A 27,495-nucleotide genomic window follows, 5' to 3' on the forward strand; every position below is an offset into this window, starting at 1 on the left:
CGTTCTGTTTAAGCTCCTCTTTGATTTTAAGCCACAGAAAATCCAAATCTTTGATTTCTTCTTGTCTGGAAACTTTCCTCTCACCTGGGGTCCCCCCTCCCCTTTTCCCATTCTTCCCCTGCATTTTAATCCTAGTTATTCGTTATGTTCTTCGAGGCTAATCTCTCCCTTTAAGGGCTCACAATCTCCTTCCCCCCCCCCACTCTGTTCAGCTTTTCCCAAATAATCTGCTTAATTACCACTAGGGAGCAGTCAGAAACTACAGCAAACCACTTCTATGCCGGGCACTCCTCGCCCTTTTGTCCCGAGTGTTGTAGTTTCCACCCCCTAGAGTTAAGCTCTGATTAACGTTTAAATAACGATTGAAGAAAGACTGGGGTAGGGGTAAGGTTCTAACGCATTCCCAGGTGACCAAAAGGGAAAGACAAACGGGTTCTAATCTGTACGCTCAAATAATTAAAATAGTTGTCCTAGATGAAGAGTTCAGATTCTGATGTGGCCTCTTCCACCTCTTTCAATCCAGCAAGAGAGTCCTTATCGTGATGTGTTGCCCCTTTTCCTGCTTACCGTTTGAAGCTTAGCAGGACAACATATCACATAAATACCAAATGGAGGTTATTCAGCAGGAAAACAGGGGAAGGAGGGGAACCATATGGGTTGGGTATATGAATATTACACGTCAAGTAAAAAGAGCAGATAGAGGAAACAGGAGGGCAGCTAGACAGATGTAGCTGTGATTATAAGAGATCCAAAACTATTACTAAGTTAGTTGGGGGTGGGAAGGGGAGGGGAAGGGAGGGAGGCCGGGAGTGGGAGGGGGAGGGGGGGAGACCACAAGGGAGGAAGAAAAGCCTTAAACAGTAATCGGTCTTGATCGGTAATAAATCGGAGTTATTAATCGGTCTAGTGCCGATGACTGTTTGTCTTTAACATCTTTCTCACCGTTCACATAGCATTCTTACATATGTTCATAAAGTCCCAAATGTTTCAAATGTTCTCAATAAGTGTCTCCAATGTCCTTAATAAATGTCTCCAATGACCTTAATAAATGTCTCCAATGTCCTTAATAGAACAAAAGCCGTAGTGTGGGATCAATACAAACTCTCAGCAGTAAGTGTCTTCAGGAGCAGCCGTGGTGGCTTTTTTCTCTGCCCCCTCTATGCTCCTCCTGTCCTCTTAAAGTTTTTCCTGTGTTCTTTACTGCTACGTGAGTTTAATAGATTGCCGATAGAGAGTCGCCAAAACCTTAGGCAATGTTCCACGGTAAAAATCCAAATGTAAAATCCATTCGTGGGTCTACCTTAGATTCCTGACGAAAGTACCTCCAACTCAGGCAAACCGTCTTAAGTCTTTCTGTAATTGAAAGTTCTTTTGGCTCGTTTGGCTTTCCAAAAGTGAGAGTTCTTTTAACTCAATTTATTTAGCCAAAAGCAAAAGAAAGCCCTCCTCCTTCTGAGCCTACACAGCACGGCCGTTATGAGTTATTCCGCATTTTTAACTAGCCGCGAGTTCCAAACCTGCGTCCTTTCTGCTCTCCGTCGGGTGGTGACCATACATAAAAACAACTACTACCCGGACTCACCCATCTAAGTGTCTTCTCTTTGGTGCTGTTTGGACCCGTTCACGATGGGGATTCCGTTCTTACATCTGTAGTGGTTCGTCGCCTTTCTCGGTGGGAGCTTGAGGCATCGTAGCTCAGAGACGGCGCTCTCCCTTGTTATGCGCCTGCGGCTCCGCCCTGTCTCTCCTCTCCGCAAAAGGCGGGAGGACCCGCGGAGATGAAACACCGTTCCAGCGCTGCTGGGAAACCTTCCCCCAGGGGTTCCCCCCCTGGCTTTCACTTTTTGAGGGGCGCAGTGCCCTTGCGACACCCCCTTTTCTCTGAGCTACTCGGAAAAAACCTCTAGCGTGTTTTTCCGCGCTCCCTCTCCGTCCGCGACCAGAACCGGAAGTCTGCACAGGCAGTAAAACTTGGTTTAGTTGCAAAGTCGGAAGGTGAGAGGCTTTTAAGCAGAGGCTGGGTGTCCATCTGTCATGGATGCTTTAGTTGAGATTCCTGCATTGCAGGGGTTTGGACAAGATGACCCAACTCTACAGTTCTATGGTTCTAAGGTGCCTGCAAATGGCAACTTTTTTTGCCTCAAGATATTGGTCGTCAAATGACGGGCCAGTCCTACAGCTGAAAGGCTACCCTAAAATATACTTGTTGCTTACTTTGAAGGCCTATACTGTCTTCCAATCAAATGACTCCAAAGGCAGCTTACAACCAACAGGTAATCTCTCTCTCTCATTCACTCACAAATAGTCCTTAGTCCTCTGGATGACAGAGGAACCCAGAACATGTCACCCTTTGGGTCTGGAGCTGAGTGTTCTTTCAGGCAGGGAAGAGGGAAGCAAACTCCCGGTGGCTGCTTCTCTTCTTCGGCCAATGGATGTTGCCTTACCACAATAGTCTTCCTGGGGGGACAGGGGTGCAACCGCACAGGAAGCTAACTTCACACAGTGAGTCAGACCACTGGCCGTTCTACATCAAAATGATGTCCACTCTTGATGGCCAACAGTTCTCCCAAGATTTCAGAAAAGGGTTTCCCCAGTCCTGTAGTTGGGAGATGGTGGAGATTGAGCCTACGACCATCAACCCAAGCCTCTGCCATCAGCCAGACTCCCTCTCCCAGTAGACCTTTGTCCCTTGACTGGCGGTGGAGGCCAGAGAATGCATCCCTTCCCCATTGCACCCTGAAGGTCCATCATGAAAGGAAAGGAAAGCAGATAATTGTGTTTCCATTTTTATTTGATACAGGCAAAGTAGGGCTACCGAACACATAAACTCACAGCCCTCTGGCCCAGCATCTGTGAATAAGCTACATTAAAACTGCTCAGAATATAGCCCACTTAAATATAAATTCCCACACGGCATATAAACATAATTCAATTGTATTCAATGCTTTGCGAACATAAAAAAAACCCACACATCATTTATCTTACTTGCGGATGATTATTTCTGTTCCCATCTTTAAATACATGTCAGAGTCAAGTTCTACAGTCATTCATTAGTGCCATCTGCCTTCATCTAAGCATCTCAACTCGTTTGCAACATCTTTTTTCAAAAAATTACTACGTCACTATCTTATTTTAAAAAGAAGATTTTTGCTACATTTAAAGATCTTTGGCAAGTATTCCCCGGAACTTTTATTTTCTACATGCCAGCTGCTCTGGTTTCAATGTCTTTAGACCAGCTGAAGCCCAAGACACAACGCTAGAATACAAGAGTAGTGCCATCGACACAAGAGGCAATACACCTGTGCAAAATCTGCTGTGAATCAGCAAAAACCAGAAGTAGCCAGGTCCTACACAGTAGGAAAATACACTGAAAAATACACAGTGCGAACGCTTTGAATATTCACACATACAGAACGAACTCCCAGGCGCCGCGCGGTTTCCAGTTAAGCCGCATGTTCAAATACGCTAGGCGGAAATTAAGGAGTCCTTCACACTCAGGTGGTGCCCAGGAAAGCAAGCCTGACCAGCTGGCCAAGTGAGGGGAACAACCAGATGAGAAAACATTTAAGCTTTGCTGATAGAGCGGAGAGTCTGCCACACGCTTTTGCCAAGGTTGTCGGCATGGAATCCTTGCAAGAGACTGGGACTAAACGCTCCCGATGCCCTGGATTTTGGAAGAGGGAGTCTATTTTACAGCGGCAGGTGCTGGGGATACTCAGAGCTTGAGAATTCCGCCCCCAGCCCTGTTTACAAAAGGCACTTGTGGACTTACCAAACATGACTTTGGACGGCACGGCCTCTCAGCCTCGCCATCCGGGTTGTGTGGGCCAAAGACTACTGCCAGCCAAGCATTAAGGGCTCAGTTCTTTCAGTGCGTTTGGAGCAGGCTTTGTGCAGTCGTCTCCAAGTGGGATTTATGGGGCAGGGAACAGATAAGCCAAGTGGATCTGGAAGCTTTATATCCCCTGAAGGCACACAGAGGATTGCCAGAACCACGAGGCCAGGGGGGAGAGAGAGAAATTAAACTTCGCTAGAGTTCTCGATCTGTTTTAAAGTCTCTGCACAGCAGGGGTAGCCAACAGGGTGCGCTTCAGATGTTACATCCCACCCCACATCTCCCCTGCCCGTTGGCCACTCAGGCCGGGCCTGATGGGAGTTATAGTCCGACAATATCAAGAATGCACCATGTGAACAGATGCAGAGTAGTCAAGTCGAGGGCTGAAGTGAAGGAAATGGCAGCCAACCTGAGGTTCTGAACATTAATCTGCTGTGTTCGGGGTGGAAAAGAGAAAGGGTCAGATTTCAGGATCAAAGCAGGGGGGAGCATGGATCTCTCCCCATATGCAGCTTAGCTGCCAGCAGCAGCCCTAGATGCAGAGCATCTGGGGAGCAAAGTGATGCTTTTGCTCATGGCGGGCATTCTGCCAGCTCCGTAGGCTTTTTTCCGGGACTGCAGATCTAGGATTAAAGAAGCACACAGATCTAGTGGCAACATGCATTTTCACCAACGGTTGCTTTGCAAAGCAGGGTTTTTGAACCATCATGCGTGGTGACGTGTAGCCTCCAGGTATCTTTTGCAAACAGCCCCCGGGGGAAGAGACAGGGAAGAAGAGTCGAAAGCGTTGATGCTTTATGTTTTTACCATGCAGTGCAGGGTTTCTCAAAATTGGGTCTCCAGCTGTTTTCAGACTACAGTTCCCATCATCCCTGACCACTGGTCCCTGCTAGCTAGGGATGAAGGGAGTTGTAGTCAAAAAAACAGCTAGAGACCCAAGTTTGGGAAACTCTGGTGTAGTGGTATCCATGGAAAGAACAACATTAGTGCTGCTGTTAACTGTTGCATAGGCTTTTTTCATTAAAAAAGTGCAGGACACGACTACAGTTTTAAATGCAATTCAACACACACACACACACACACACACACACAGAAAGAGAGAGAGAGAGAGAGAGAGAGAGAGAGAGAGAGAGAGAGAGAGGCAGAGATCCTGGACAGGAGTTGAAGCAGAATGACTCCAGAAGCCCCACTCTGTGGCATATAGTGTTAGCACTCAATTCATACACACAGAATTCACACTCTCTCCCAGTTTTAGGAGGGGAAAGGATCGCATGAATCAGGCCTACATTCAGGTGGGAGAAGGTGGCACAGATCCTGGGGGCCAGGATAAGACCCCTAGCTGGATTTAGGTGTGATCTGGCTTTTTATGAAGTAAGGGGTTCTATCTCAGCTGCTGATGAAGAGAAGTTAAAGGGGCCTGTATTACAGAACACACACACCCCCCAACGTCATTTGAACAGGGCAAAAATCTAGCCTGTGTCCTCCTGGGCAAGCTTCACTGAAATTAAAAGGGATCTGCACACTCTCATTTCCATGGGAGCTTACACAAAAGGAGCTTCCAAAAGCATGGAGAAGAACACCATACTGGCTGCACTCTTTAACAAGATTACAAGAAAGGAGAGATCTTAGGAAGAACGAGTGCAGCCCCAAGTTAAGAGCCCTTTGACATCTGAAGTCCAAGTAGTTTGAACACGGTTCATAACTCTAGACTCCTTCCAATTATGCCCAAGGCATTTACATACAATTGAAATTTGTTTCCTCACAGCAGAAGTGGGTGGAAACCTCGTGAACTCCATGCAGCATGTTACGTTACTGTTGTTTTTTGCTTAAAGTAGAAATACTGGAGAAACATCTCCTTCGCAATGTACACCGCTCAAGTACAAAATAGAGGAATTGCTCCATAGTGTTAGGAATAAAATAGAAAAATATACAGGAGCTTGCAAGTTTGTAGAGTCAAAATCAAGTTACAACGGAGAGAGAGAGAGAAAACCATTTAAAACAAGCTTGCATGGGTACTCATAATCGTGGTTCTGCTCCACTAAAAATAACTAAGCAGACATTGCACGTGCAAAATCTCATCGCGGCAGAGGTTGTTTTTGTTGTTTTGCGTAAACAGGTTTTAATATCCTCATCGCTGCAATCGAAGACACAATTTTGACACATTTGGTCTCTCTTTACCCCGTGTTACGGAACCTGTTCATTTAGTTGCACTTCATTTCATGGGCAGTGACCCGCAAGGGGGAGGAAACTGCAGGAAAGGAGCTAGCTCAAAACCTGGTCCCTGGTGGAGCAGAATCTACTGAGTGGTGCCTGTGGCTAAGCCCCATAACCAACCTAACACAATTCACATTTTAAAAGCACATCTGTATTCTGTCAACTGCTGTGGGGCTTGCGACGGAGGAGATCTTAGACAGGCAGATTGTGGCCAAACAAGACATGAACAGGAAAGTCGTTGGTTTGTATCGGCCAAACATGGTGTCAGAATAGTGTTTTGCTCTCTGGTCCCATTTGCAAATAAATATGTGGAAAGCCATAATGCTTTGAAACAGTACTCTTCACGAGGTCATATGGGAAAGGAAGGAATGCAAAGACCTTGGGCCCGAACAACTTGAATGTTGGAACAGGAGTGGCTTTAGGTTCTCAGAAATGCACTTGACAGGCTCCCATCTCTAAACCTTCCCATTCAGAATTTTTGGTTCTCAAAGAAGTCCAGAACAAGGAGCTCTGAAAAGTTCATACTTTTCCAAGGTTAACCGGCGTTCCGGCCAAGTGCGAAACATTGAAAGAGCCCGGAGACGACTCTGTAGTGTTGAGAGAAAAGAAAGAAGCTGGATAAACTATCTCTTTCATGGCCACGTACGTTCCGGTTACGAAGCCAATCACGCCCATGGAGGCAATGCAGACGTCTTTCAAAAGCATCCACAGACTTTGCTTCTCCTTGTAAAACGTGAGGATTTCGACCAGCGGTGGCAGGATCAAGGCTAGTGTGCTGCTGCTGATGGCTCCGACGAGAGAGATGACGATGTCCAGGCGAGGGACTGAAACAGCCAGAATGCCTAAGAAGAGAGGAATGGGAGAGAGAGGCATGTTATTTTCAACTTTAAGGTATCTGGCGCAAGGATGGAAGAATGAGGAAATCCCGACGAAAGAGAAATTGATGAACTACGCAGAAATGGCTAAATTGACATACAAGCTGAGAGATAAGGACAACTGTGACTTTAAAGAAGAATGGGAACTTTTCACATATTACTTAAAAAGACAACAACATGAATTGGACTCCTTGGCAGGTTTTGAATAAACATACACAAAACTATTGATTGTTAATGTAGTAGATAGATAATATAAGGAGTTATACAATTTTACAGTGTGCAGAGAACAATATGAGTTGAGAAATCAGAGAGAGGAGCTGAGGGGGGAGGGTTTGATGGGAAATGGGGGGGAAATGATGAATATGAGATGTTTTGATATGTTATTATGTTGAAATTGTTAATATTTTTTTAATAAAATAAAATAAGGTATCTACATGAAACAGAAGTGAACAAGTTGAAGCTCTCAGAGCTGAAGGTTTCTGGGGGGTCTGAGAAAGCAGAGCTAATTCACTGCCAATAGCCTTAGGATGGATGAACCTGTCAATTTTGCTTTCTTTCTGTTTCTTGTTTTCTCATTGTAGGGTTCCATTGACCATATTTCCACATCAGTTTGCAAAATAAAAATAAAAATCCTCACGAGAATTCGCCAACATTTCCCCTAACACTTCTGCAACGGATTTTGCCTGCTGCATGCATCTTTTCTACTAAATCTTCTCTAGCAAAATGCACATTATATCTTGGTTACATCAATGCATGTATTTTTGTGCATATTCTTGGGCTGCGGAACTACACCGCAAAATTTGGAGAACCACGAATTCTGAAGGACACCTAAAGTTTTGGTTCTCCTCGCATTGTTTCCAGCAGTATGAATTAGGTCAACTTGCATTAAAATGCCAACTAAATTTAATTACTTCGTCATCCCTACCACCGGATGGCCAGCAGACAGCTTCTTTCCACAGAAGGATACAGGTCAAATAGGACCATTCCACAGAAATGTGAAAGACTTGATGTTAGAAGGAAAAGTCTCCTCAGATGTTGTGGGGAAACAGATCTGGGCATTATCGGCATATTGTAAGTGCCTCCACTATGGAGGTGAGAGATCACAGAAATGTTTATTTCTCTCTGCTTTGTGGAAGAGACATACAGACAGACTAAATGGCCTTTGGGTGGTTCGATGGAGGGGTGGAATTCTGTTTCTTCAATTCAAAAGAAACACCAGTCCAAGTGTGTTAAGCCTGAAGCCGTATTTAAGTCTACAAATTATGCCCCACAGGAATGTGGTAAACACGCCAATATATTATGTACTTAAATTTTAGATAAATCCCACTTTATCCCAGATGTTTGATGTGCAGAGTGTAGAGATGCAAAACCAAGACAGAATCCCACCAACAATAGCAAATCCAGGGCACACCATGTATCCCAGCTGCACAACATTTAAAATCCTAGCTATATCATCCCCACCTCTGGGTAACAAATTTGACAAGCAATATTTGATAAACCGTTCCCAAATCTCTTACCCTTCTCTGCTGGGAGGGGAAGAAAGATTATCAGCATCAGCATTTTTTGTACTCTCATAATTCAGATGTCTGTATAGCATGAAAATTATACAAATTGCCCCAGCAGGTGAACATCAGTTATAAAGTAATCTCAGCCTCTTTTAATTGGGTGTGAAATCCAGGTTGTTCTATAAAATGAGAAAATTCATCACAAAGTGCACTTTGCTAGCACATTTTTAATTCTGTTCTCCCTCCACGGAGTTTAGGGGTAATGTGCAGGGATCTCTCCAGCAACTCATTTCTCACGACAACCCTGTGGGGATAGCAGCTACTGGAGCAAGGTCACCTAGCAAGCTTAAATGAGGGGTGGGGGTTGAATTGAATCCAGATCTTCCCTGTTACAGACCTTCAGATACACCGGTTTGCACCTTTCAGTGCACTGTAACTTCCAAAGCAAACCAATTTTTGTGCAGCAGAATCAGTGCAGCTGGTTTGTAATCTGCAGCAATGGGTGCAAGTGCTGCATAATGACTCATCTGTCGGAATCTCCGTTTGACCGAGCTGATAAAGTTCATCTTCCAGAATCGCCCTCCGACGTGATTAATGACCTGAGCCTCTGATAAGGCTCCAAGCACATCCCCCATTCAGCAGAGTTTTCCAGCACAGGGAAGAGACGAGAAGGTATGAGCTGCATGCTAAGTTTTATTACTAAGCTACACAAACAGAAAGAAATGCATCTTCTCTCTGTGAGAGCAGAGAGCAACTGAAACTAAGGAACAAAGGAACAGGAAACCAGTACGTCACATCCGTCTCCCGTCTCCCGTGAGACTTCCAACAGCCTGGAAAGTCTCTGGAATGTAAACAGAGTCTTGTGACTCCAAAACACTGCACAGTGGCAAACAGAAACTAACACCATCTGCAGCCGATATTACTATGCAGAAGCCTTGAGACTCGATACATATATTTGGGGAGGGAAAGAATGGACGCCAGTCGAACAGAGGGCAAGTGCTAGGAATTTATGAATTTATTAGTGAAACCGTTATACACAGCATCTTCCGAGCCCAATAGCCCCTCCAGGGCAACTTAACAATTATAACTGTTGCAATAAATTCAATTAAATCTGAGAGCACCGAACAATTTTTACAAACTAAGGCGTTGTCCTTTTCACCACAACAGACTAACAGCGCTAGAATCCCCTCTAAAAATGTCTCAAGAGAATGCACTGCAGTTTTCCTAAATACACCATCAGAATCAGAAGGCTGTTGCCAAATAATTTCCTGGGTTCATCTGAATAAATGTGGCCTCCCTGCTCAGGACCTGCTCAATCTCACAGGTACCTTAGCTTTATCAGGAGCAAAGGCAGCAATGATGGGGAAAATCTGGCGGCCTTTGTACTTCTAAGCTCTTCTTAAGGAGATGTCTCAGGTTCTAGACCTGGCAATTCTATGTTCTAGATCTGTGTTTCTCAACTCTGGGTCCCCAGCTGTTGTTGGACTACAACTCCCATCATCCCTAGCTAGCAGGACCAGTGGTCGGAGATGATGGGAGTTGTAGTCCAACAGTATATGGGGACTCAAGGTTGGGAAACGCTACTCTAGATAGCTTTCCCTCAGACATCTCTCTCTCCCTGACCTCAGACTCAAGTCACACTTGAAAACACAGGGGGTTTGGAAACACAGGGGCAGTAAGGCTTCACTTCTGTGGGAAAAACAGGAGCAGCCATCAAGCAAGTGCTGCACCACCACTATTACAAGCCACTTTTAAAAAGGAAGGACTTAATTAACTGCAGAAGTAATTATATAAACAAGTTTAATATAATTAATTAGAGTAGGGACCTGCTAATCCCAGTAGGACAGCAGAATGAGGCCAGAGATGACTCTCCTCTGCCGTTACATCGCTAAATGGAAATGGCACGTTCCTGTTTCACAATTCGGAGACGCCATGCTTGAGAGCGACAGGACCAGAAATCTGCAACAGGGAGCCCTCCCATCTGCCATAGATATTTTCTTCTATGGTCTCTGCCCAGCTGGAAAGAGGTGCACCATTAACTGCCCTCAGACCCTCTGGACTAAGAGCTTGACTTCCCGAACTGGCTGCCTTTTCAGAGTGCTGGCAGCAGCTGTGAGAAACCTATTTCTCTCGTCTCTCTCATGCCCTGACCTCAATTGGGGCCTGGGCCAAGCCCAGTGGATCTCCCACAGCCCCTCTCTACCTGGGTCTAGTGTGAGACAGGAAGATATGGGGGGAGGGGAGACAGAACAACTTTACCCACCCTAGATCTCTCCAGGCGTTGGACTACAACTCCCAGAAGCCCCAGTCAGAATGGTCAACAGTCAAGGACGATGGGAGCTGGAGTCCAACAATGTTGGGAGGGTACCACACTGGGGAAGACTGAAATCAAGCCTTCCCGCCCCCATTAACTGCCCCTCCACTCCTCAGCAGTAGCATTTCCCAGCCTTCTCTGCTTGGTCAGAGACAATATCGCTGCTCTCCTCAGTCAGGCCTGTAACTGCTGCCTGAGGCGGTGCAGTTTCAGTCCGTTGTCCCCCACTGCTGGGTGAAGGTGAGTGTGTGAAACTTGGGCGACGAGAGCCACCTTTGGATCTGGCCTGGTGCCACCTTGAGACCAGACTTCTCTGCTGCCAAGAGCTGGCAAGAGTTATGGCTGACACACGATTCAGGACAGTCGCACAGGAAAGATCAGGCAAAGAATAGAAGCAGTAAGACGATCGTGTTAGGAGGGCAGCCATATCACACCCTTAATAAGATTTGCATGAAGGCTCTCTTGCTGGCCACGCCATTTTAAAGGGCCTCTGTGACAGTAAAATTCTGTTAAAGATGTCATCTGTGTGAATAGGGCTAGGGCACAGAGCATCTGTGAAGAGAGCTGAAGGACAGGACAAAATTATGTTGAATCTTCTCACCCACCCCTGCCTCCTGCCAACCTCAGATGCTGCTCCAATGCAGAGCGCAGTTTCTTTGCCTCACTAGTATTGACAAAATGAAGGCCAGAATTAATGCAACGACTCCAGCAAACACGAAAGACACGTCCGAGAGCTCACCGCCCCCTTTCTTCCATCATATCCCAAGACCAAACCAGCATACGCATTTTGAGTAAGCTCCCATTCTTTAAAGACTCCTGCTTTGACCCATGGCAAATGTTAAGACCTCATCTCTTAACCATGGTTAAGAGATTGGGGGTTGGGCATGGGGCAGAGTAGACCATGACTCCCATCCTCAGCTCCTTCCATTTTATCTGCACATTCCTCCCTCACTTTCCTCGATGGTTTCAACCAGGGTTCAGCATTACACCTGCACGGCACCATGGTTAAGCCCTCACTAGGTCCCATGACCCATATCGGGGTATGGCGGTCCTATTATTTGTGTATTGGTCTGATCACCTCCTCTGGCATGCCATGGCACTTTGAGAATCTAGGAAGGTTCAAAGCACTTTGAGAATCTAGGAAGGTTCAGAATTTCTGTATCAACTTCTCTCTCATCATCTCCCTTCTCTCTCAACAGATGCCCAAGTGACAATGCAACCTTTGTGATGAGCCAGTGGAAAGGCTAAGTTGAGAAAGAGTCACATGGCCAAGCTCATCCAGCGTGCTTCATAGCTGAGCAGGGATTTGGGCATCAGTTTTTCACATCCAAACCTGAGCTACCAATTTGGCTCTCCAACATTTTGTTTAGTCGTGTCCGACTCTTTGTGACCCCCATGGACCAGAGCACGCCAGGCACTCCTGCCTTCCACTGCCTCCCGCAGTTTGGTCAAACTCATGCTGGTAGCTTCGAGAACACTGTCCAGCCATCTCGTCCTCTGTCGTCCGCTTCTCCTTGTGCCCTCAATTTTTCCTACATCAGGTTCTTTTCCAGGGAGTCTTCTCTTCTCATAAGGTGGCCAAAATATTGGAGCCTTATCAGTTTTTCACATCCAAACCTGAGCTACCAATTTGGTTCTCCAACATAACACACTGGATATAAATGAAATAAACACCACACTTTGGAGGAGAAATGCCACTAGGTACTGCTTGGTTTACAAACACTTCAGCATCCCCGCTTGAAAGAAAGCAAGGCTTTAAAAATGAACCAGGGACTTGTTAGCCTGAAGGATGCAGTAAGAATGTGGCTAGGTTTGCTAATCGCTCCCATCTTCTGAACACCCCTGTTCTGTGCTTTTGTGCCTTCACTTGCAGAGATCCCTTTAGTGAAGAGGAGTCCCCCTCACTTCTTGAAATGCCCAGATGTTATTTAAGCAGCCGAAGGCAGAGACAATCTGTGGCCTGCAGTTCCACTTGCTCATAAAGCATGATAGCAAATGAACGAAGCATGAAGAAACTCTGCAATTCGGGTTTTAACAAGTTCACAATCTGGTGGTTTGATAAAGAAACACAGCTGCAACATGGAGCAGTAGCAACTTAAACAAAGATTTTTCTGAGAACGCACTGAATCAATATAGAATTTAGGGATAGTGTGGGGATTTTGTGTTGGGTTTTCATTTTGTTTTTAACTGACAATACACAAGGAGAGGGGCCGTGGGTGGTGCTATGGTTAATCCACAGAGCCTAGGACTTGCCGATCAGAAGGGTTGCGGTTCGAATCCCCGCAACGGGGTGAGCTCCCGTTGCTCAGTCCCTGCTCCTGCCAACCTAGCAGTTCGAGTCAAAGTGCAAGTAGATAAATAGGTACCACTCTGGTGGGAAGGTAAGCGGCGTTTCCATGCACTGCTCTGGTTCGCCAGAAGTGGCTTAGTCACGCTGGCCACATGACCCGGAAGCTGTACGCCGGCTCCCTCGGCCAATAAAGCGAGGATGAGCGCCGCAACCCCAGAGTTGGCCACAACTGGACCTAATGGTCAGGGGTCCCTTTACCTTTACTTTACACAGAGTACACACATCTTAAACTGGTTAGTTCGTTATTTATAATAAAATTTAACTCTCATTTTTCCTGCAACAAGGTCAAGGTGGTGTACATTGCTCTCCCCATCTCCATATCATCCTCACAGCAAACTCAAGAGGGGTCAGGCTGAAAGTTGGTGACTGGCTTAGGGTCACCCAGTGAGCTTAGCTTCATGGCTGAATGGAGATGAGGGGAGATTTGAACCCTGTTCTTCCAGGGTTCTGATCCAACACTATTACACCGCATGGGGGTGGGGCTGCATTTTTTTAAAAAAGTGAGCAATCTGGCACAGAGGGGAACAGATGGTCTGACGGGCACCTGCATACCTAGAGAGTTATCCCCGCAGCTTGACCGTACAGTCTTAATTCATGTACTGTTCAGAATCTTCAGAGTTTCTTGTCTTCATAGTCATGGCTCAAATTGAAACAGGGGATGGGGCACCATTCATGTACTGTGTTCATACAGACAATCTGGGTGAGAAACAACTCATTCAGGCTTGGAAATAGCTGCTTGCCTGCTCAGCAAGAAATAATCACATCCAGGTGTCATATAGCCAGGGAAACTAGCATCCACTGTAAGGCTGGTGCCCTGCCTCCTCACTTTCAGGTTGTCAATTTGTCACCGCCAAGAAACATAGGAATGTGTGAGCAGGTGGGCTAGTCAGTTTGGTGGGTGTGCAAAACTAATTTGCTTCTGTTCTCTCTGGGACTTGTGATGAATAATTTGAGGAGTGGAGTTCTGAGAGACTAGCTCCATGAGGCAAGCCCTGTTTTTATATTCAAGTTAAAAACAAATAAAAAGAAGAAGAGGAGGAGTAGTTTGGATTTGATATCCCGCTTTATCACTACCCGAAGGAGTCTCAAAGCGGCTAACATTCTCCTTTCCCTTCCTCCCCCACAACAAACACTCTGTGAGGTGAGTGGGGCTGAGAGACTTCAGAGAAGTGTGACTGGCCCAAGGTCACGAAGTAGCTGCATGTGGAGGAGCGGGGAAGCGAACCCGGTCCATCAGATTACAAGACTACCGCGCTTAACCACTACACAATACTGGCAACTGTCTTTTCTGGGTTTTGTTCCCCAAAAGAAGACCTTTTCACATCATTATCATCAAGCGATGATAATGTTTTTCTCTTCCAAAAACTAGGTGCGTCTTATGGTCTGGTGCATCTTATAGAGCGAAAAATACGGCAATTAATGTAGAAACACAGCAGGAGGCATATGATTCCTTTTTTCTTTTGCGGCAGTTTTCAGTGGTTCCCAGTCTGCTTCCAGGCCTGGTTCAAAGTCTTATGCCTACCTTAAAGCCCTGCAGGCTTGGGATCCAGGTGTCAGTAGGCATGCTCTCTTCCTAAACCCACCAATGAATTGTGAACACAATACATGAACTCTTAAAATCCTGAAGAGGCTTCCCTATAGCCAAGGGATGAGCCTAGTCCCACATACAGCAATGGAATACACAAAAAATATTGTTATTATTTATTAAATGTGTATACCTCCCTATACCCATGGGTCTCAGGGTGGTTCGCAACATAAAATCACAATATAAAAAGACAAAATACATATTAAAAATAAAAACAAGAACAACCTGATAATCCCCTCCTCCCCAACACATTTTAAAAGGGCATTGGATGTCAAAATCAAAAATAGATGCCCGCTTAATAAATACCGGTCACAGAACAGCTTTTCCTGGGGCCAAATTTGCATGTAATGGCTGGGATGTAATTGGGCACCAAGGGAAGGCACAGGGAAGTCTGTTGTTGCCTTGGCGAAGTTCCAACCTGACCTGGAAGCTTCTATTGTTCTTCCGGGTCAAGGGGAGCCAATGGCTGGCCTGGGCAGGCAGAGACATTCCAGAAACTAGGGACACTTAAGCCCCTAGGAAACCATTCATTGTGTAGCCCCGGTAGCTCACCATGTTAGGTACTAGTCTATGAATCAGATGGTTACTGGTTCTACTCCCGGGAGATCCTGACACTGAGCTTCCAGATGGCAGGCTTTTTAAATTTGAATTTTCTTTTAAGAGCAGCATTCATATAACTAGCTGTTCTTTCAGAAAGCCTTGAATGCAGAATTAACCTGCACTTCCATGGACATAGAAGTATTCCTGTATCCCCACAATACAGGAATATGTAGCTGTCCCTTATGGGGATCAAACCTGCAATCTTGGCATTATCAGCACCATGTTCTAACCAACAGAGCTATCCCACTGATAGGGTCGTCCTGCTGCACCTCTTCATTCGGTTTCATTGGCGCACTCACTTATTCTGGAGTTCAGGGGTATGGCAACATGGCATGTGCTTAGAGGAGGCTGCCCCTCGTGTCTCTTCTCACAAGTCATAGCTCTGGACTTGCTTGCTTTCTGCCAAGTGATACCCAAAGAGGTACCGTATTTTTCGCTCTATAAGATGCACTTTTCCCCTCCTAAAAAGTAAGGGGAAATGTGTGTGCATCTTATGGAGCGAATGCAGGCAGGAGGCTCTGCTCAGCGCTCCCTTTAAAGAGCCGCGTGGAGCGTGTGTGCGGGGGCTCTTCGGGGCTTTTCTCCAAGGGCAGCCCTTCTCCCTCCTCAGGGAAAAGCCGCCATGAGCCGCACACACACTCCGTGAGCTCTTTAAAGGGAGTGCGGCTCTTGGGGGAGCCTTAGCCGCACGCAGCCTCTCCCGGGCAGGGGATGAAGGCTCCCCTTGCCCGGGAGAGGCTGCACGTGGCTATCCCATAAACCAGGACAGCCAGCGGGATCGCTGCACTGCGATCCCGCTAGCGATCCCGCTAGCTGTCCTGGCTTATGGGATTCATAATTTTTTTTCTTTCTTGTTTTCCTCTTCCAAAAACTAGGTGCGTCTTATGGTCTGGTGCGTCTTATAGAGCAAAAAATACAGTATTTATTATCTGTTGCTTAAAGCAAATTACCACAATACATTACAAAACATTACCACTGCACATTGAAACTAGAACCAAGGCTGGAATAAATAATCAAGCCAACTGTGGCCAAAATGAAAATCAAATACAACCTTAGCTAAATAAAATGGGAGCAGATTTCAAAAAGTTTCATTAGCCTGATTTTTGTTACCCCAAAATGTGCAAAATGACTAATAACAAAGGGTGTTTATCTCCTGATAGGACCAAACTCTCAAGAAAGGACAAATCAGAAGTCCCTTACCTTGCACACCGAACTATCTTGCACAGAACTATAGAGTTAAGTACAGAACTACTTTGCTGGATGGTATCAGTGGAAGTGAGAGCTGGACCATAAAGAATACTGATCGCCGAAGCATTGATGCTTTTGAATTATGGTGCTGGAGGAGACTCTTGAGAGTCCCATGGACTGCAAGAAGATCAAACCTATCCATTCTGAAGGAAATCAGCCCTGAGTGCTCACTGGAAGGACAGATCCTGAAGCTGAGGCTCCAATACTTTGGCCACCTCATGAGAAGAGAAGACTCCCTGGAAAAAACCCTGATGTTGGGAAAGATGGAGGGCACAAGGAGAAGGGGACGACAGAGGACGAGATGGTTGGACAGTGTTCTCGAAGCTACCAGCATGAGTCTGACCAAACTGCGGGAGGCAGTGGAAGACAGGAGTGCCTGGCGTGCTCTGGTCCAGGGGGTCATGAAGAGTCGGACACGACTAAACAACATCAGTGCTCAAGCATCTAGTCCAGCATTTGGTTTCTCAACAACCAAGCAGGGCATGCAGTCAACAGCTCTGCCTACACTACAATATCTACTCCTCTGAAGAAAAAGATTCCATTTAGACAGAACAGAAGAGGATGCGAGTTCTGCACAGGTGCATCTGTTTACATTGCAAAGGAAAGGCATTCTTCCCATTCTTCAAATGTACTCCCTTTACTTCAGGCTGAGCCCCAACACTGAAAATATGTCAGCGGCAGAGAACTGGATCCAGCCGAGGGGACAATTCCTTATCTCCCCCATCTCTGTGGGCAAATCTGGCATGTGGTCCATCACTTGACATGACAATGGTCCATTTTTGCACCGAGTTTCACAACAGGAGAAAACAAACTTGATCCATCCTGGCACGGCTTTTTAGATACAGTGGTACCTCGGGTTACAGACGCTTCAGGTTACAGACTCCGCTAACCCAGAAACAGTACCTCGGGTTAAGAACTTTGCTTCAGGATGAGAACAGAAATCGCGCGGCGGCAGCAGGAAGCCCCATTAGCTAAAGTGGTACCTCAGGTTAAGAACAGTTTCAGGTTAAGAACGGACCTCCGGAACGAATTAGGTTCTTAACCCGAGGTACCACTGTATTTGAAGATGGCTATGAGATTTTCCTCTCCTCTTATCCAGGCCAAACATACCCAACTCCCTCAACTGTTCCTCATCAGGCTTGGTTTCCCGACCCGTGATCAACTTGGCTGCCCTCCTCTGCACACGTTCCAGCTTGTCAACATCCTTCTTAAATTGTGGTGCCCAGAACTGGACACAGTATTCCAGGTGGGGTCTGAGCAAGGTGTCAGGTATAGAGCAGGTGCGTGTGGCTTGGTCAAAATGGCCTCATAGGCCAAGTTCTTGGGAAGCTAGTTGAGCATTATGAGGCCTGCAGGGCCAGCGCATAGCTGTCAACTTTTCCCTTTCCTTGCGAGGAATCCTATTCGGAATAAGGGAATTTCCCTTAAAAAAAGGAAAACGTTGACAGCTGCGGGCCAGAGGCTCCCCCACCAAGGAAGCTGAGTTTCATAACTTGTCTTCAGGACAACTTGCAGCATCCAAGCCCAAAATGAAAAAAGGAGGAGGAGGAGGAGAAGCCACCCACATAATCTATATTCTCTTTCAAGATTACAGCATCTTTGTTAGATGTCCTTCAAAGGGAGTAAATTAATTCAATCTGCTCAACTTTTAAATATTCAGTACTATACATTTATTCCATAAGTACTGTTCGTGTGGGGGCAGAGTGACGGTGAAAAAACACCTCCAGCAGGAGTTATAATTACCATCATTTATCCCTTAGGCTTCTTACATTATCATTTCATAACCAAAAATTTTACATCTCTTCCTATTAGGGGTAATTAAAAAGAAGCCAATAACAGGAGAACAGGAGATTAATTTTTTTTAAAAAAGCCTTCTACCCAGTTCTCTCACTAGCAGAAGATTATTATAAGAGTAGCCAGAAAAGTGATGTTGATAGTTGTGGATAATTTATTTTCTCTAATTGCCACCTTAGGAGTAATGTGTATTTAATAAGATAAGGAGGATTTTTTTTAAAAGAGTTCCGAAACATGAAGGACTTCTCTGGGAGCCTCTGGCAAGAAACGCCCCCCCCCCAACTCATTAATACTCAATTAACCTTCAACTCTCTTCGCTGTCACTCTGAGGAGTCCATTAAAATGTGGGGAACACAACTACTACGCCAGCATGCTGCCTCTTGGGGCATTCTGTCGGAAAACCAGCACGCCGTGACTTATGGCGGATTAAAACACAGCTTCCTTACACCTGTGTGAAAACAAACAGGCCAACTGGTATGTATTTGTTCTTAAGGGTCTGTGCCAGTTCCACATGTGCCCCAAATTATTAGGCAAATGGGTGAACTGGAAAAGGTTCTATATCCAATTATGGCATCTCACTTGCACAACAAACTCCAGAGGACTGACGGATCACTATAAAGCTGCAGGGCATTATGGCAGGAGGAGTGGAAAAGGAAAACCCACTGGCCCAACACTGGATCTTGCCCACACAGTTCAAACCTAGGCATGTTTACTCAAGAAGATCCTTGGCATTCAAATGGACTTATTCTCAGGTAAACGTGCCTGTGATTGCAACAGATTTCTGCAGATCAGTTGAATAACACCCTAATCCAGAACATACCAAATGGTGGCCCACAGGTTAGAACCAGCCTCCAAAGGACACCCACCCCACGTCCCCCTACCACACTTTAAATGAAGCTGTGGTACAAGGTTTGTCTGAACTTTGGTCCCCTCACAGAGCTACAATTGCCACAATTTGCCAGAATGGGGGATTTGACTGTTTACACAGAGAATTATAGCTCTGTGATGGAAACAGGGGTCTCCTCACAACACTCAACATCCTAACAAGCTACAGTTCGCAGGATTAAAGCCAATGCAATTCTGGGCTGCATCAATAGGAGTATAGCATCTAGATCAAGGGAAGTAATAGCGCCACTGTATTCTGCTCTGGTCAGACCTCACCTGGAGTACTGTGTCCAGTTCTGGGCACCACAGTTCAAAAAGGACACTGACAAACTGGAACGTGTCCAGAGGAGGGCAACCAAAATGGTCAAAGGCCTGGAAACAATGCCTTATGAGGAACGGCTAAGGGAGCTGGGCATGTTTAGCCTGGAGAAGAGGAGGTTAAGGGGTGATATGATAGCCATGTTCAAATATATAAAAGGATGTCATATAGAGGAGGGAGAAAGGTTGTTTTCTGCTGCTCCAGAGAAGCGGACACGGAGCAATGGATCCAAACTACAAGAAAGAAGATTCCGCCTAAACATTAGGAAGAACTTCCTGACAGTAAGAGCTGTTTGACAGTGGAATTTGCTGCCAAGGAGTGTGGTGGAGTCTCCTTCTTTGGAGGTCTTTAAGCAGAGGCTTGACAGCCATATGTCAGGAGTGCTCTGATGGTGTTTCCTGCTTGGCAGGGGGTTGGACTCGATGGCCCTTGTGGTCTATTCCAACTCTATGATTCTATGATTATTTTTTTTGGGGGGGGGAGCCATGATTGTTTAAAGTGATATGATACTGTTTCAATGTATAGTGGCCTACTTCCTACAATTTTGTTTCCCCACAAGCACCTTTATGCAGATGCAATCCATTAACTGATGAACGGGCAGTCTCCTATGATGGGTAAACTAAGATTCCTTTAATTGGACAGCAGCCCCAATATATTTATCTCATTATATACAGATCCTGCCTTTCTACAGTAGACCTCAAACTCCCATCCACGTACTGACCAGACCAAGACAAGAAACTGGGTTTCAGAGGCCTCATTTTCATCAATGCAATGTGATAATTTATCGTTCATGGAAACTACCAACAAAAGCAGATGTTTATGGCTCCAAGGAGAGACATAAATTCAGTACCAGCGTGCCCCATTTTCAGTCTCTGGATACAAACTTTGTGAAGCCAAAAGGGGAATCTCACGTGTACAAAAACAAGAGACTGGTACACCCACACAAAGAGCAAACATTTAAAAGAATTTTTAAACAGTTACCTTGCAGTTAAAAAACATTTAAGCTTCAAATCCCTCCTTTAAAAGGAATTTCTTTTCCCCCCTTTTTCTTTTTTAAAGCATCACACAACATCAGAAGGCCTCGAAGAGGCAGGTTTTCAGATAAAATCTTTAATTAAAGTTTAATTTAAATCTAGTATTATATATTTACTTTTCCTGAATAATTAATCAATGAACAGACAGTTAAAGGTAATAGGATTTTGCTCTCTCTCACACACACTTTTTTTGCTGATATAAACGACTCTGAAGTTCAATGTCAGCATAAAAGGACATGTTAAAAGGAGACAATTACGCCAGTGTTTGGTTTCAGCATGGGCGTTTGAATACTGGGGAAGTATCGGCTAAAAAAAAAGGTCTCAAGAGTGGCTGGAGATTATCAGCTCTGGAAACCCTGCTATTACCAAAAAGAAAAAAGAGTGGGGATGACTCAGCAAGACAGAGAGTACCAGTCCTTCAATATGGCCTCACAGGTGCTCAACGCATAGGGAAACAGCAACAAGAGGAAATCCACCCAGCTCCTGGGGTGTCAAACCCACAACCAGTAGGCTGCATTCACCTTGGTGAGTCATAAAATTGTGCAGGGCTATGATAACTCAGTAGAAGAAGAGACATCACCTTGCCAACAAAGAGAAGTAGACACATCACCTTGCCAACAAAGGTCCGTATAGTTAAAGCTATGGTTTTCCCAGTAGTGATGTATGGAAGTGAGAGCTGTACCATAAAGAAGGCTGATCGCCGAAGAATTGATGCTTTTGAATTATGGTGTTGGAGAAGACTCTTGAGAGTCCCATGGACTGCAAGAAGATCAAACGCATCCATTCTTAAGGAAATCAGCCCTGAGTGCTCACTGGAAGGACAGATCGTGAAGCTGAGGCTCCAGTACTTTGGCCACCTCATGAGAAGAGAAGACTCCCTGGAGAAGACACTGATGCTGGGAAAGATGGAGGGCACAAGGAGAAGGGGGCGACAGAGGACGAGATGGTTGGATAGTGTTTTCGAGGTTACCAGCATCAGTTTGACCAAACTGCGGGAGGTAGTGGAGGACAGAGGTGCCTGGCGTGCTCTGGTCCATGGGGTCACGAAGAGTCGGACACGACTAAACGACTAAACAACATCAACATGATAACTCAGGATCCAGATAGATGTAGAGTGCTCTGTTGTTGTCACCATCCGTCTGTCTCGGGAGACAACGGAGGAGTGCGCCTTTGGGGTGAAGTCAAACTGCCGGAAGGTTACAGCGCCTGCCGTGGCTGTAGAGACGGATATGGGAGAGACATGTAGGGTTGCAAGGATAATAAAATAATACAGGGTTGGGGAACCTGTGACCCTCTAGGTCAGTGCTTCTCAACCTGTGGGTCCCCAGATGTTGCTGGACTACAACTCCCATCATTCCTTACCAGCATGACCAGTGGTCGGGGTGATGGGAGTTGTAGTCCAACAAATATCTGGGGACCCACAGGTTGAGAACCGCTGCACTAGGTGTTGTGGGACTCCAACTCTCGTAAGCCCAGCTAATTCACTAAGAAGAAAAAGGCCGCTGGGAGGGCTTGTGGAAAAGCCAGCCTCTTGCAAAATAGCCTTTCCTAACTTTTTTTTAAAGGGAGAAATTGCATTATCTAAGAGGATTCGGATTTCAGATACTTTTGTAAGGATCTTAAGGACACATGCAATATTATTTCTAGTGCCCTCATGCATAGCTTGGGGGTGTTGTGGTACGGAGGGAGACAACAGAAGATGAGAAGAATAGCAAATGTGACTTCAGGCATGTTAGGAGAAAGCAAAAGCAATAAAGCAAGTTGCTTTCACCACACCCCATTAAAAATAAAACAAATGAACAGAGGTTTTGAAAATCAGTCTTAGCAGCCTGGTAACTAAAATTCTCACAGCTCTTACAAGGCTTATATGCAAGTACTGAACGAGTATCAGAGATATGCCTAGAGACAAATGTTGGTTAAAATATTTAATGTTTCCACACCTAACTGAATCTTCTTAAAAATGCAGAAAGAATGAACCGTTTTCATTTAAGATGCAGCTGGTCAAAAGTGTGCAAAAAACAAGAACTCTTCAGAATATGAATTCTCCTTCCAGTGACCGAGTCATTAATAGGACTGAGTTGTACACAGATGCAGAATCAGCGCCTCCCTTCATCTTATGTAGAGGGTAGTACTAAAAGGGCAGAAAGATTTAATTCCATATATTTAACCATCAAAGTGGGGAAGGGGAAGGAGAGAATATCAAGTGGGGAAGGAGGAGAAGGGGAACATCAACATGTGGAGGGGATCAGTATATCTATCTCTGTATACAGTGGTACCTCGGGTTAAGTACTTAATTCGTTCCGGAGGTCCGTTCTTAACCTGAAACTGTTCTTAACCTGAGGTACCACTTTAGCTAATGGGGCCTCCTGCTGCCGCCGCGCCGCTGGAGCACGATTTCTGTTCTCATCCTGAAGCAAAGTTCTTAACCCGAGGTACTATTTCTGGGTTAGCGGAGTTTGTAACCTGAAGTGTATGTAACCTGAAGTGTCTGTAACCTGAGGTACCACTCTGTGTGTGTGTGTGTGTGTGTGTGTGTGTGTGTGTATTTGTGTGTGTATTACTTACCCTTATTACAATTCTGGGAAATTCCCTTGCATGCTTGTTATTTATGATCTGCAGCCTTGACTTTTACAAAATTAATTAGGACAATAAAAGAAAACCACACACACACAACGCACCGTGTGGTGGGGAAAAATCTGTGGACAGGATTCACCTAATGAGAACCTCTGCAAGGACTTCCGCTCACACAAAGGGGCTTTCCCTTCCTTTCCTTACCCCCTGCAACGCCCTCTGAAACTGGAAGTGGGGGGCAGTCCGGAGAACCCCCGGAATAGTTCACAGGGAGAGGAGGTGGGATCAAGATGCGATGCTTGCCCCGATGGAATGTTGCATCACTGTATTCTACCCTGTTAGATTTTGTCCAAACCCACAGACTGAGTCACGTGGCACTTGCAACACCCCAAGACAGTGAATCTGTAACAGGATCAAAATGTCTTCATCCAGCCACAGCCTAGTTTATCCTTGCCAGCTTTTATCAGCTCATTAAGAATCAGAACACTACAAAACTGAACAGCCTCCTATGTGTATCATAGAAAATGAAACTGTGGCATCACGTTCAAGGGATGGTCTTAATATTTAGGGTTTTGCTATTGTGCACTAACTGACTGTACTCTTTGTTAGGATATTTCCGTTCCACCTTAAAAAGGGAGCGGGCTGTTGTGTGTCACAAGCCTGCATACTTCCTGCTCACAGGAAGTTTCTGTTTTGTATATAGCTTTTGTTTTCAGTCTGTTGCCTCCACACGAAGGCAGGCAGTCATGTTTTTCCTTTGTTCTGACCAACGTTGAATAAATCTGTAAAATATGCTCTCCTGTGTGAATCTTTCATTGTGGAAACTCTGCAAAAAGGGCGTGCACGAGTCCTGGAATGTGGACAGCTATTTCTGAGGCTCGTGTTGCTAATCGACTGATACTGTTTCCACGGGAGACCGGGAGACGGCGTGGAGGCATGATGGCCTTTGTCTCTCTGGCAGTATCCGAACACTCTTCCCATGTAGCCTTTTGCAAACCCACCAACTCACGCCAATAAATTTTGGACTACAGTTCTGACAAAACTTTACTGAAACTTCACAGCTAAGCAACATGCCCCTCAGTGGCATGTGCCATGTTGAGCACCGATCAATAAGCTTCACCATCACTTCATCATTTCTAAGCCCACCCTTGAACGGACTTCAATAAACAAATAACGATTTCAAGCTTACCTGTGCAACAACTTTAGCTTTGCAAAGTAAGAGTGTCTTATTTGTGCTTATAATTCATTTCCACCGGTACTCAAGCATGTAGGTTTAACTACCGCAGAGTTGCTTCAGTGTTAATGCAGCACAGCACTGGGAAATACAGTCAAATTAAAGCTAGCTGATAATCATAGAAATACAACATTGTGAACACTTGAAATGGAAGAACAGTTAATCTCATGGCTCTAAAAAGCCCCCTCTAAAAAGCAACTTGGTATGTTTCTAGTACAATCAATTTACAGAGTTTCTAAGAACCCAATAACAAAAGAGGCAATAGCATTACTTTAGATTGGGATAGCCAATGTGGAGTTCCTGTGAGTGGTACTGGACCAGAATTTCCATTATCCCAACCACTGATCAGGCTGGCTGGGGCTAGAGCACGGGTGTCAAACACAAGGTCCGCGGGCCGAATCCGGCCCGCCAGACCTCGTCATGTGGCCCGTGTAGCCTTCACCTTTTATTCTCGCTTTTTTTTTTTTGACACAAGAAAGCTGCCTCTTCAGCGCATGCGCTGCAGCCTACAAGCCAGAGAACGTCTGCCCTCTAGCGGCACCGGCCGTTCTACACAGGAAACCTCCACTTTACATGCATTCAGGAAACCTCCACTTGTTTTTATATTGAGCGTATGCCATCCTGTGATGTGACAGATCCAACGGCTGCCTGAACCCTTCTCTCCTGTACTGTAAGTCCTACAGATACAACCAGCCCTTTGAGGGTGACCAAACTGCTGATGCGGCCCCCGATGAATTTGAGTTAGACACCCCTGGGCTAGAGAGTCCATCAGCATCGGGGGTGCATCATGTTGGCTGCCCCTGTCCCACTGGATTGGGTAATTAGACCTCCGTTCAAATGCCTACTCAGCCTTGCATCTCACTGGAAAACCTTTGACACGTCACCCTCTTCCAACCTGGCTAGGCCACGGCAAAAACGGTCTATGAAAGTTCACTTAAGCGAGAAACTGTTTCTTGATTTGGTCATGGCAAGGTACATCTTACATTTATTGTCTTTCATGCCATCTTCATCACCTGAAGCATACCACCAACAAAATACAAAAGTAGGGGAAATGTTGTTTTTTTAAGCTTCTGTTCTACAAGACACAAAATACTGGTCTTGAACTTCACTTGGCAATTAACCCTAAAACCCTGCTAGCGATCCAGAGCAGCGTGGAGCTATAACAAGAACTTGATTCCTCCAGATTACAGTATGGCAATCCATTTTTAATGGCTTGCTATCGTTTATGCCCTGACTCAGAAAATTGCTATGGCATACGACACACATTACTCTGCACGGTGTATTACATGGGGCATCGGGCTGTAGCTACACATGGCTCAGGACTGAGTAGCAACTAATGGACTGCTAAAACCAGGTTCCTAGAAGCAAGTCCAGATAGGAAGCACAGGTTCAGGACCTTGGAAAGCTCCCAGGCACGAAAGAGGCTTCCATGGTGATCTGAGCACCCAAAACATCTCCTCATACTCCCAGTCTTCTGCTAGCAAGTTTTTTTAAAAAATGATCATGGACTTGGCATACTGGCACTCCTGGGTAGTGTTCTCTAGATGCACCTTCTATCTTCTCTAACAGCAATGTAGAGCAAAGGGCCTTGCAGCTGCAAATTGTTGCTTTAGGAAGCTCAGCTCCTGAAAAGCAGGAAAGCCTATGGAATGGTGCTCTCCTAGAACCGCCTAACTTGGCAGGAGAGCTCCCTTACTACAGCATCATAGAACTGCAGAGTTAGTAAGGGGCCACAAGGGTCATCTAGCCCAACCCCCTGCAAGGCAGGAATATTTCACCCAACATGGGCCTCGAACCTACAACCCTGAAATTAAGGGGTCTCATGCTCTAGCCAGTTGAGCTATCTGTATGAATTCTTTTGCATCGGCAAAAGGCAGACAATCTAGGAAACTGCCTCATATTATGGAAGACCATTTTTCCATCTAGCTTGGTATTTTCCTAGGCCAACTGGAGATGGCAAGGATTGAACCATCGAGAGCAGGTTCTCTACCACTGAGTACACCATTCTTCTGGCCCCCTCATTGTGGAAAGCAAGCACAATTCAACACTGAATGAGCTATTTTCAGTATGGGAAAAAACCATTGTCCACAAGAAACTTGAGAGTAAAGCACTCTCCCCCTGCGTGGAAGAGGACGAAGAGCTTCCAGCGCAAGCCAGTTCATATTTTTGGCTTCCCACTGTATTAGCTTACAACGGTTGTTGTATAAATAGCTTACTACAAAAATAGATTATCTGAAGCAGTAAATGTAACAAAATCCATAAGGTCTCTGCAGCTTTCTTGGATAACCTTGTTTGTTGAAGCTAGACTTTAATAAGCTGTTGTGGTTATTTTCGAACACCCCTCCTGTCCTCTGTGTAACCTCACATCTCTTTGGATTCCCTTGCCAGTCCATTCAGCTGTGTACACACTCATGCTGGACAAGGGGAAAGCTACATGACCCTCCTGCCCTCCACAAAGAGGAGAGGGGAGTATTTAAAGAACTGAACGGCTGACTCCCAGTTCCTCAATTATTTAAAGGCAAGATTAACTTTGTACCCACACTTAGGTGAAGTGTGTAGCTCTGCAATCATAGGTATTAAGAGGCACACAACACTCTTAAACCCTCTGGCACACCGACTGCGTAGCATTCCAGATAACACAACACCACCATCTCAGCAAAGGGACGCGGGTGGCGCTGTGGGTTAAACCACAGAGCCTAGGACTTGCCAATCAGAAGGTCGGCGGTTCGAATCCCCGTGACGGGGTGAGCTCCCAATGCTCAGTCCCTGCTCCTGCCAACCTAACAATTTGAAAGCATGTCAAAGTGCAAGTAGATAAATAGGTACCGCTCCAGCGGGAAGGTAAACGGCATTTCCGTGTGCTGCTCTGGTTCGCCAGAAGCGGCTTAGTCATGCTGGCCACATGACCCGGAAGCTGTACGCCGGCTCCCTCGGCCAATAAAGCGAGATGAGCGCCGCAACTCCAGAGTCAGTCACGACTGGACCTAATGGTCAGGGGTCCCTTTACCTTTACCTTATCATCTCAGCAGATACATCAATAATCAGCATGCTACCAGACGGTCAGTACCTTTATAATGGTCATCAGAACTATCTCATGTTAAAACACAGAGCACAAATTATTATCAGCTGTTG

General features: G+C 45.7%; 1 protein-coding gene across 4 annotated transcripts in view; it reads right to left on the reverse strand.

Annotated features, from left to right (window-relative positions):
- Positions 1 to 2,773: 2,773 nt before the first annotated feature.
- The window catches only part of SLC36A4 (solute carrier family 36 member 4), a 104,555-nt gene continuing 79,833 nt past the window's right edge, over positions 2,774 to 27,495 (reverse strand). For 3 of the 4 annotated variants that reach the window (XM_028726051.2, XM_028726050.2, XM_028726049.2), the window contains one exon: positions 2,774 to 6,891. In XM_028726051.2, the coding sequence (XP_028581884.2) occupies positions 6,569 to 6,891 (323 nt within the window). In that variant the 3' untranslated portion in view covers positions 2,774 to 6,568. The remainder of the gene's footprint in view (positions 6,892 to 27,495) is intronic. The other variant, XR_003706304.2, reaches the window with a different exon arrangement.

This window comes from Podarcis muralis, chromosome 4 (assembly GCF_964188315.1).
Source record: "Podarcis muralis chromosome 4, rPodMur119.hap1.1, whole genome shotgun sequence".
NCBI classification, from domain to species: domain Eukaryota; kingdom Metazoa; phylum Chordata; class Lepidosauria; order Squamata; family Lacertidae; genus Podarcis; species Podarcis muralis.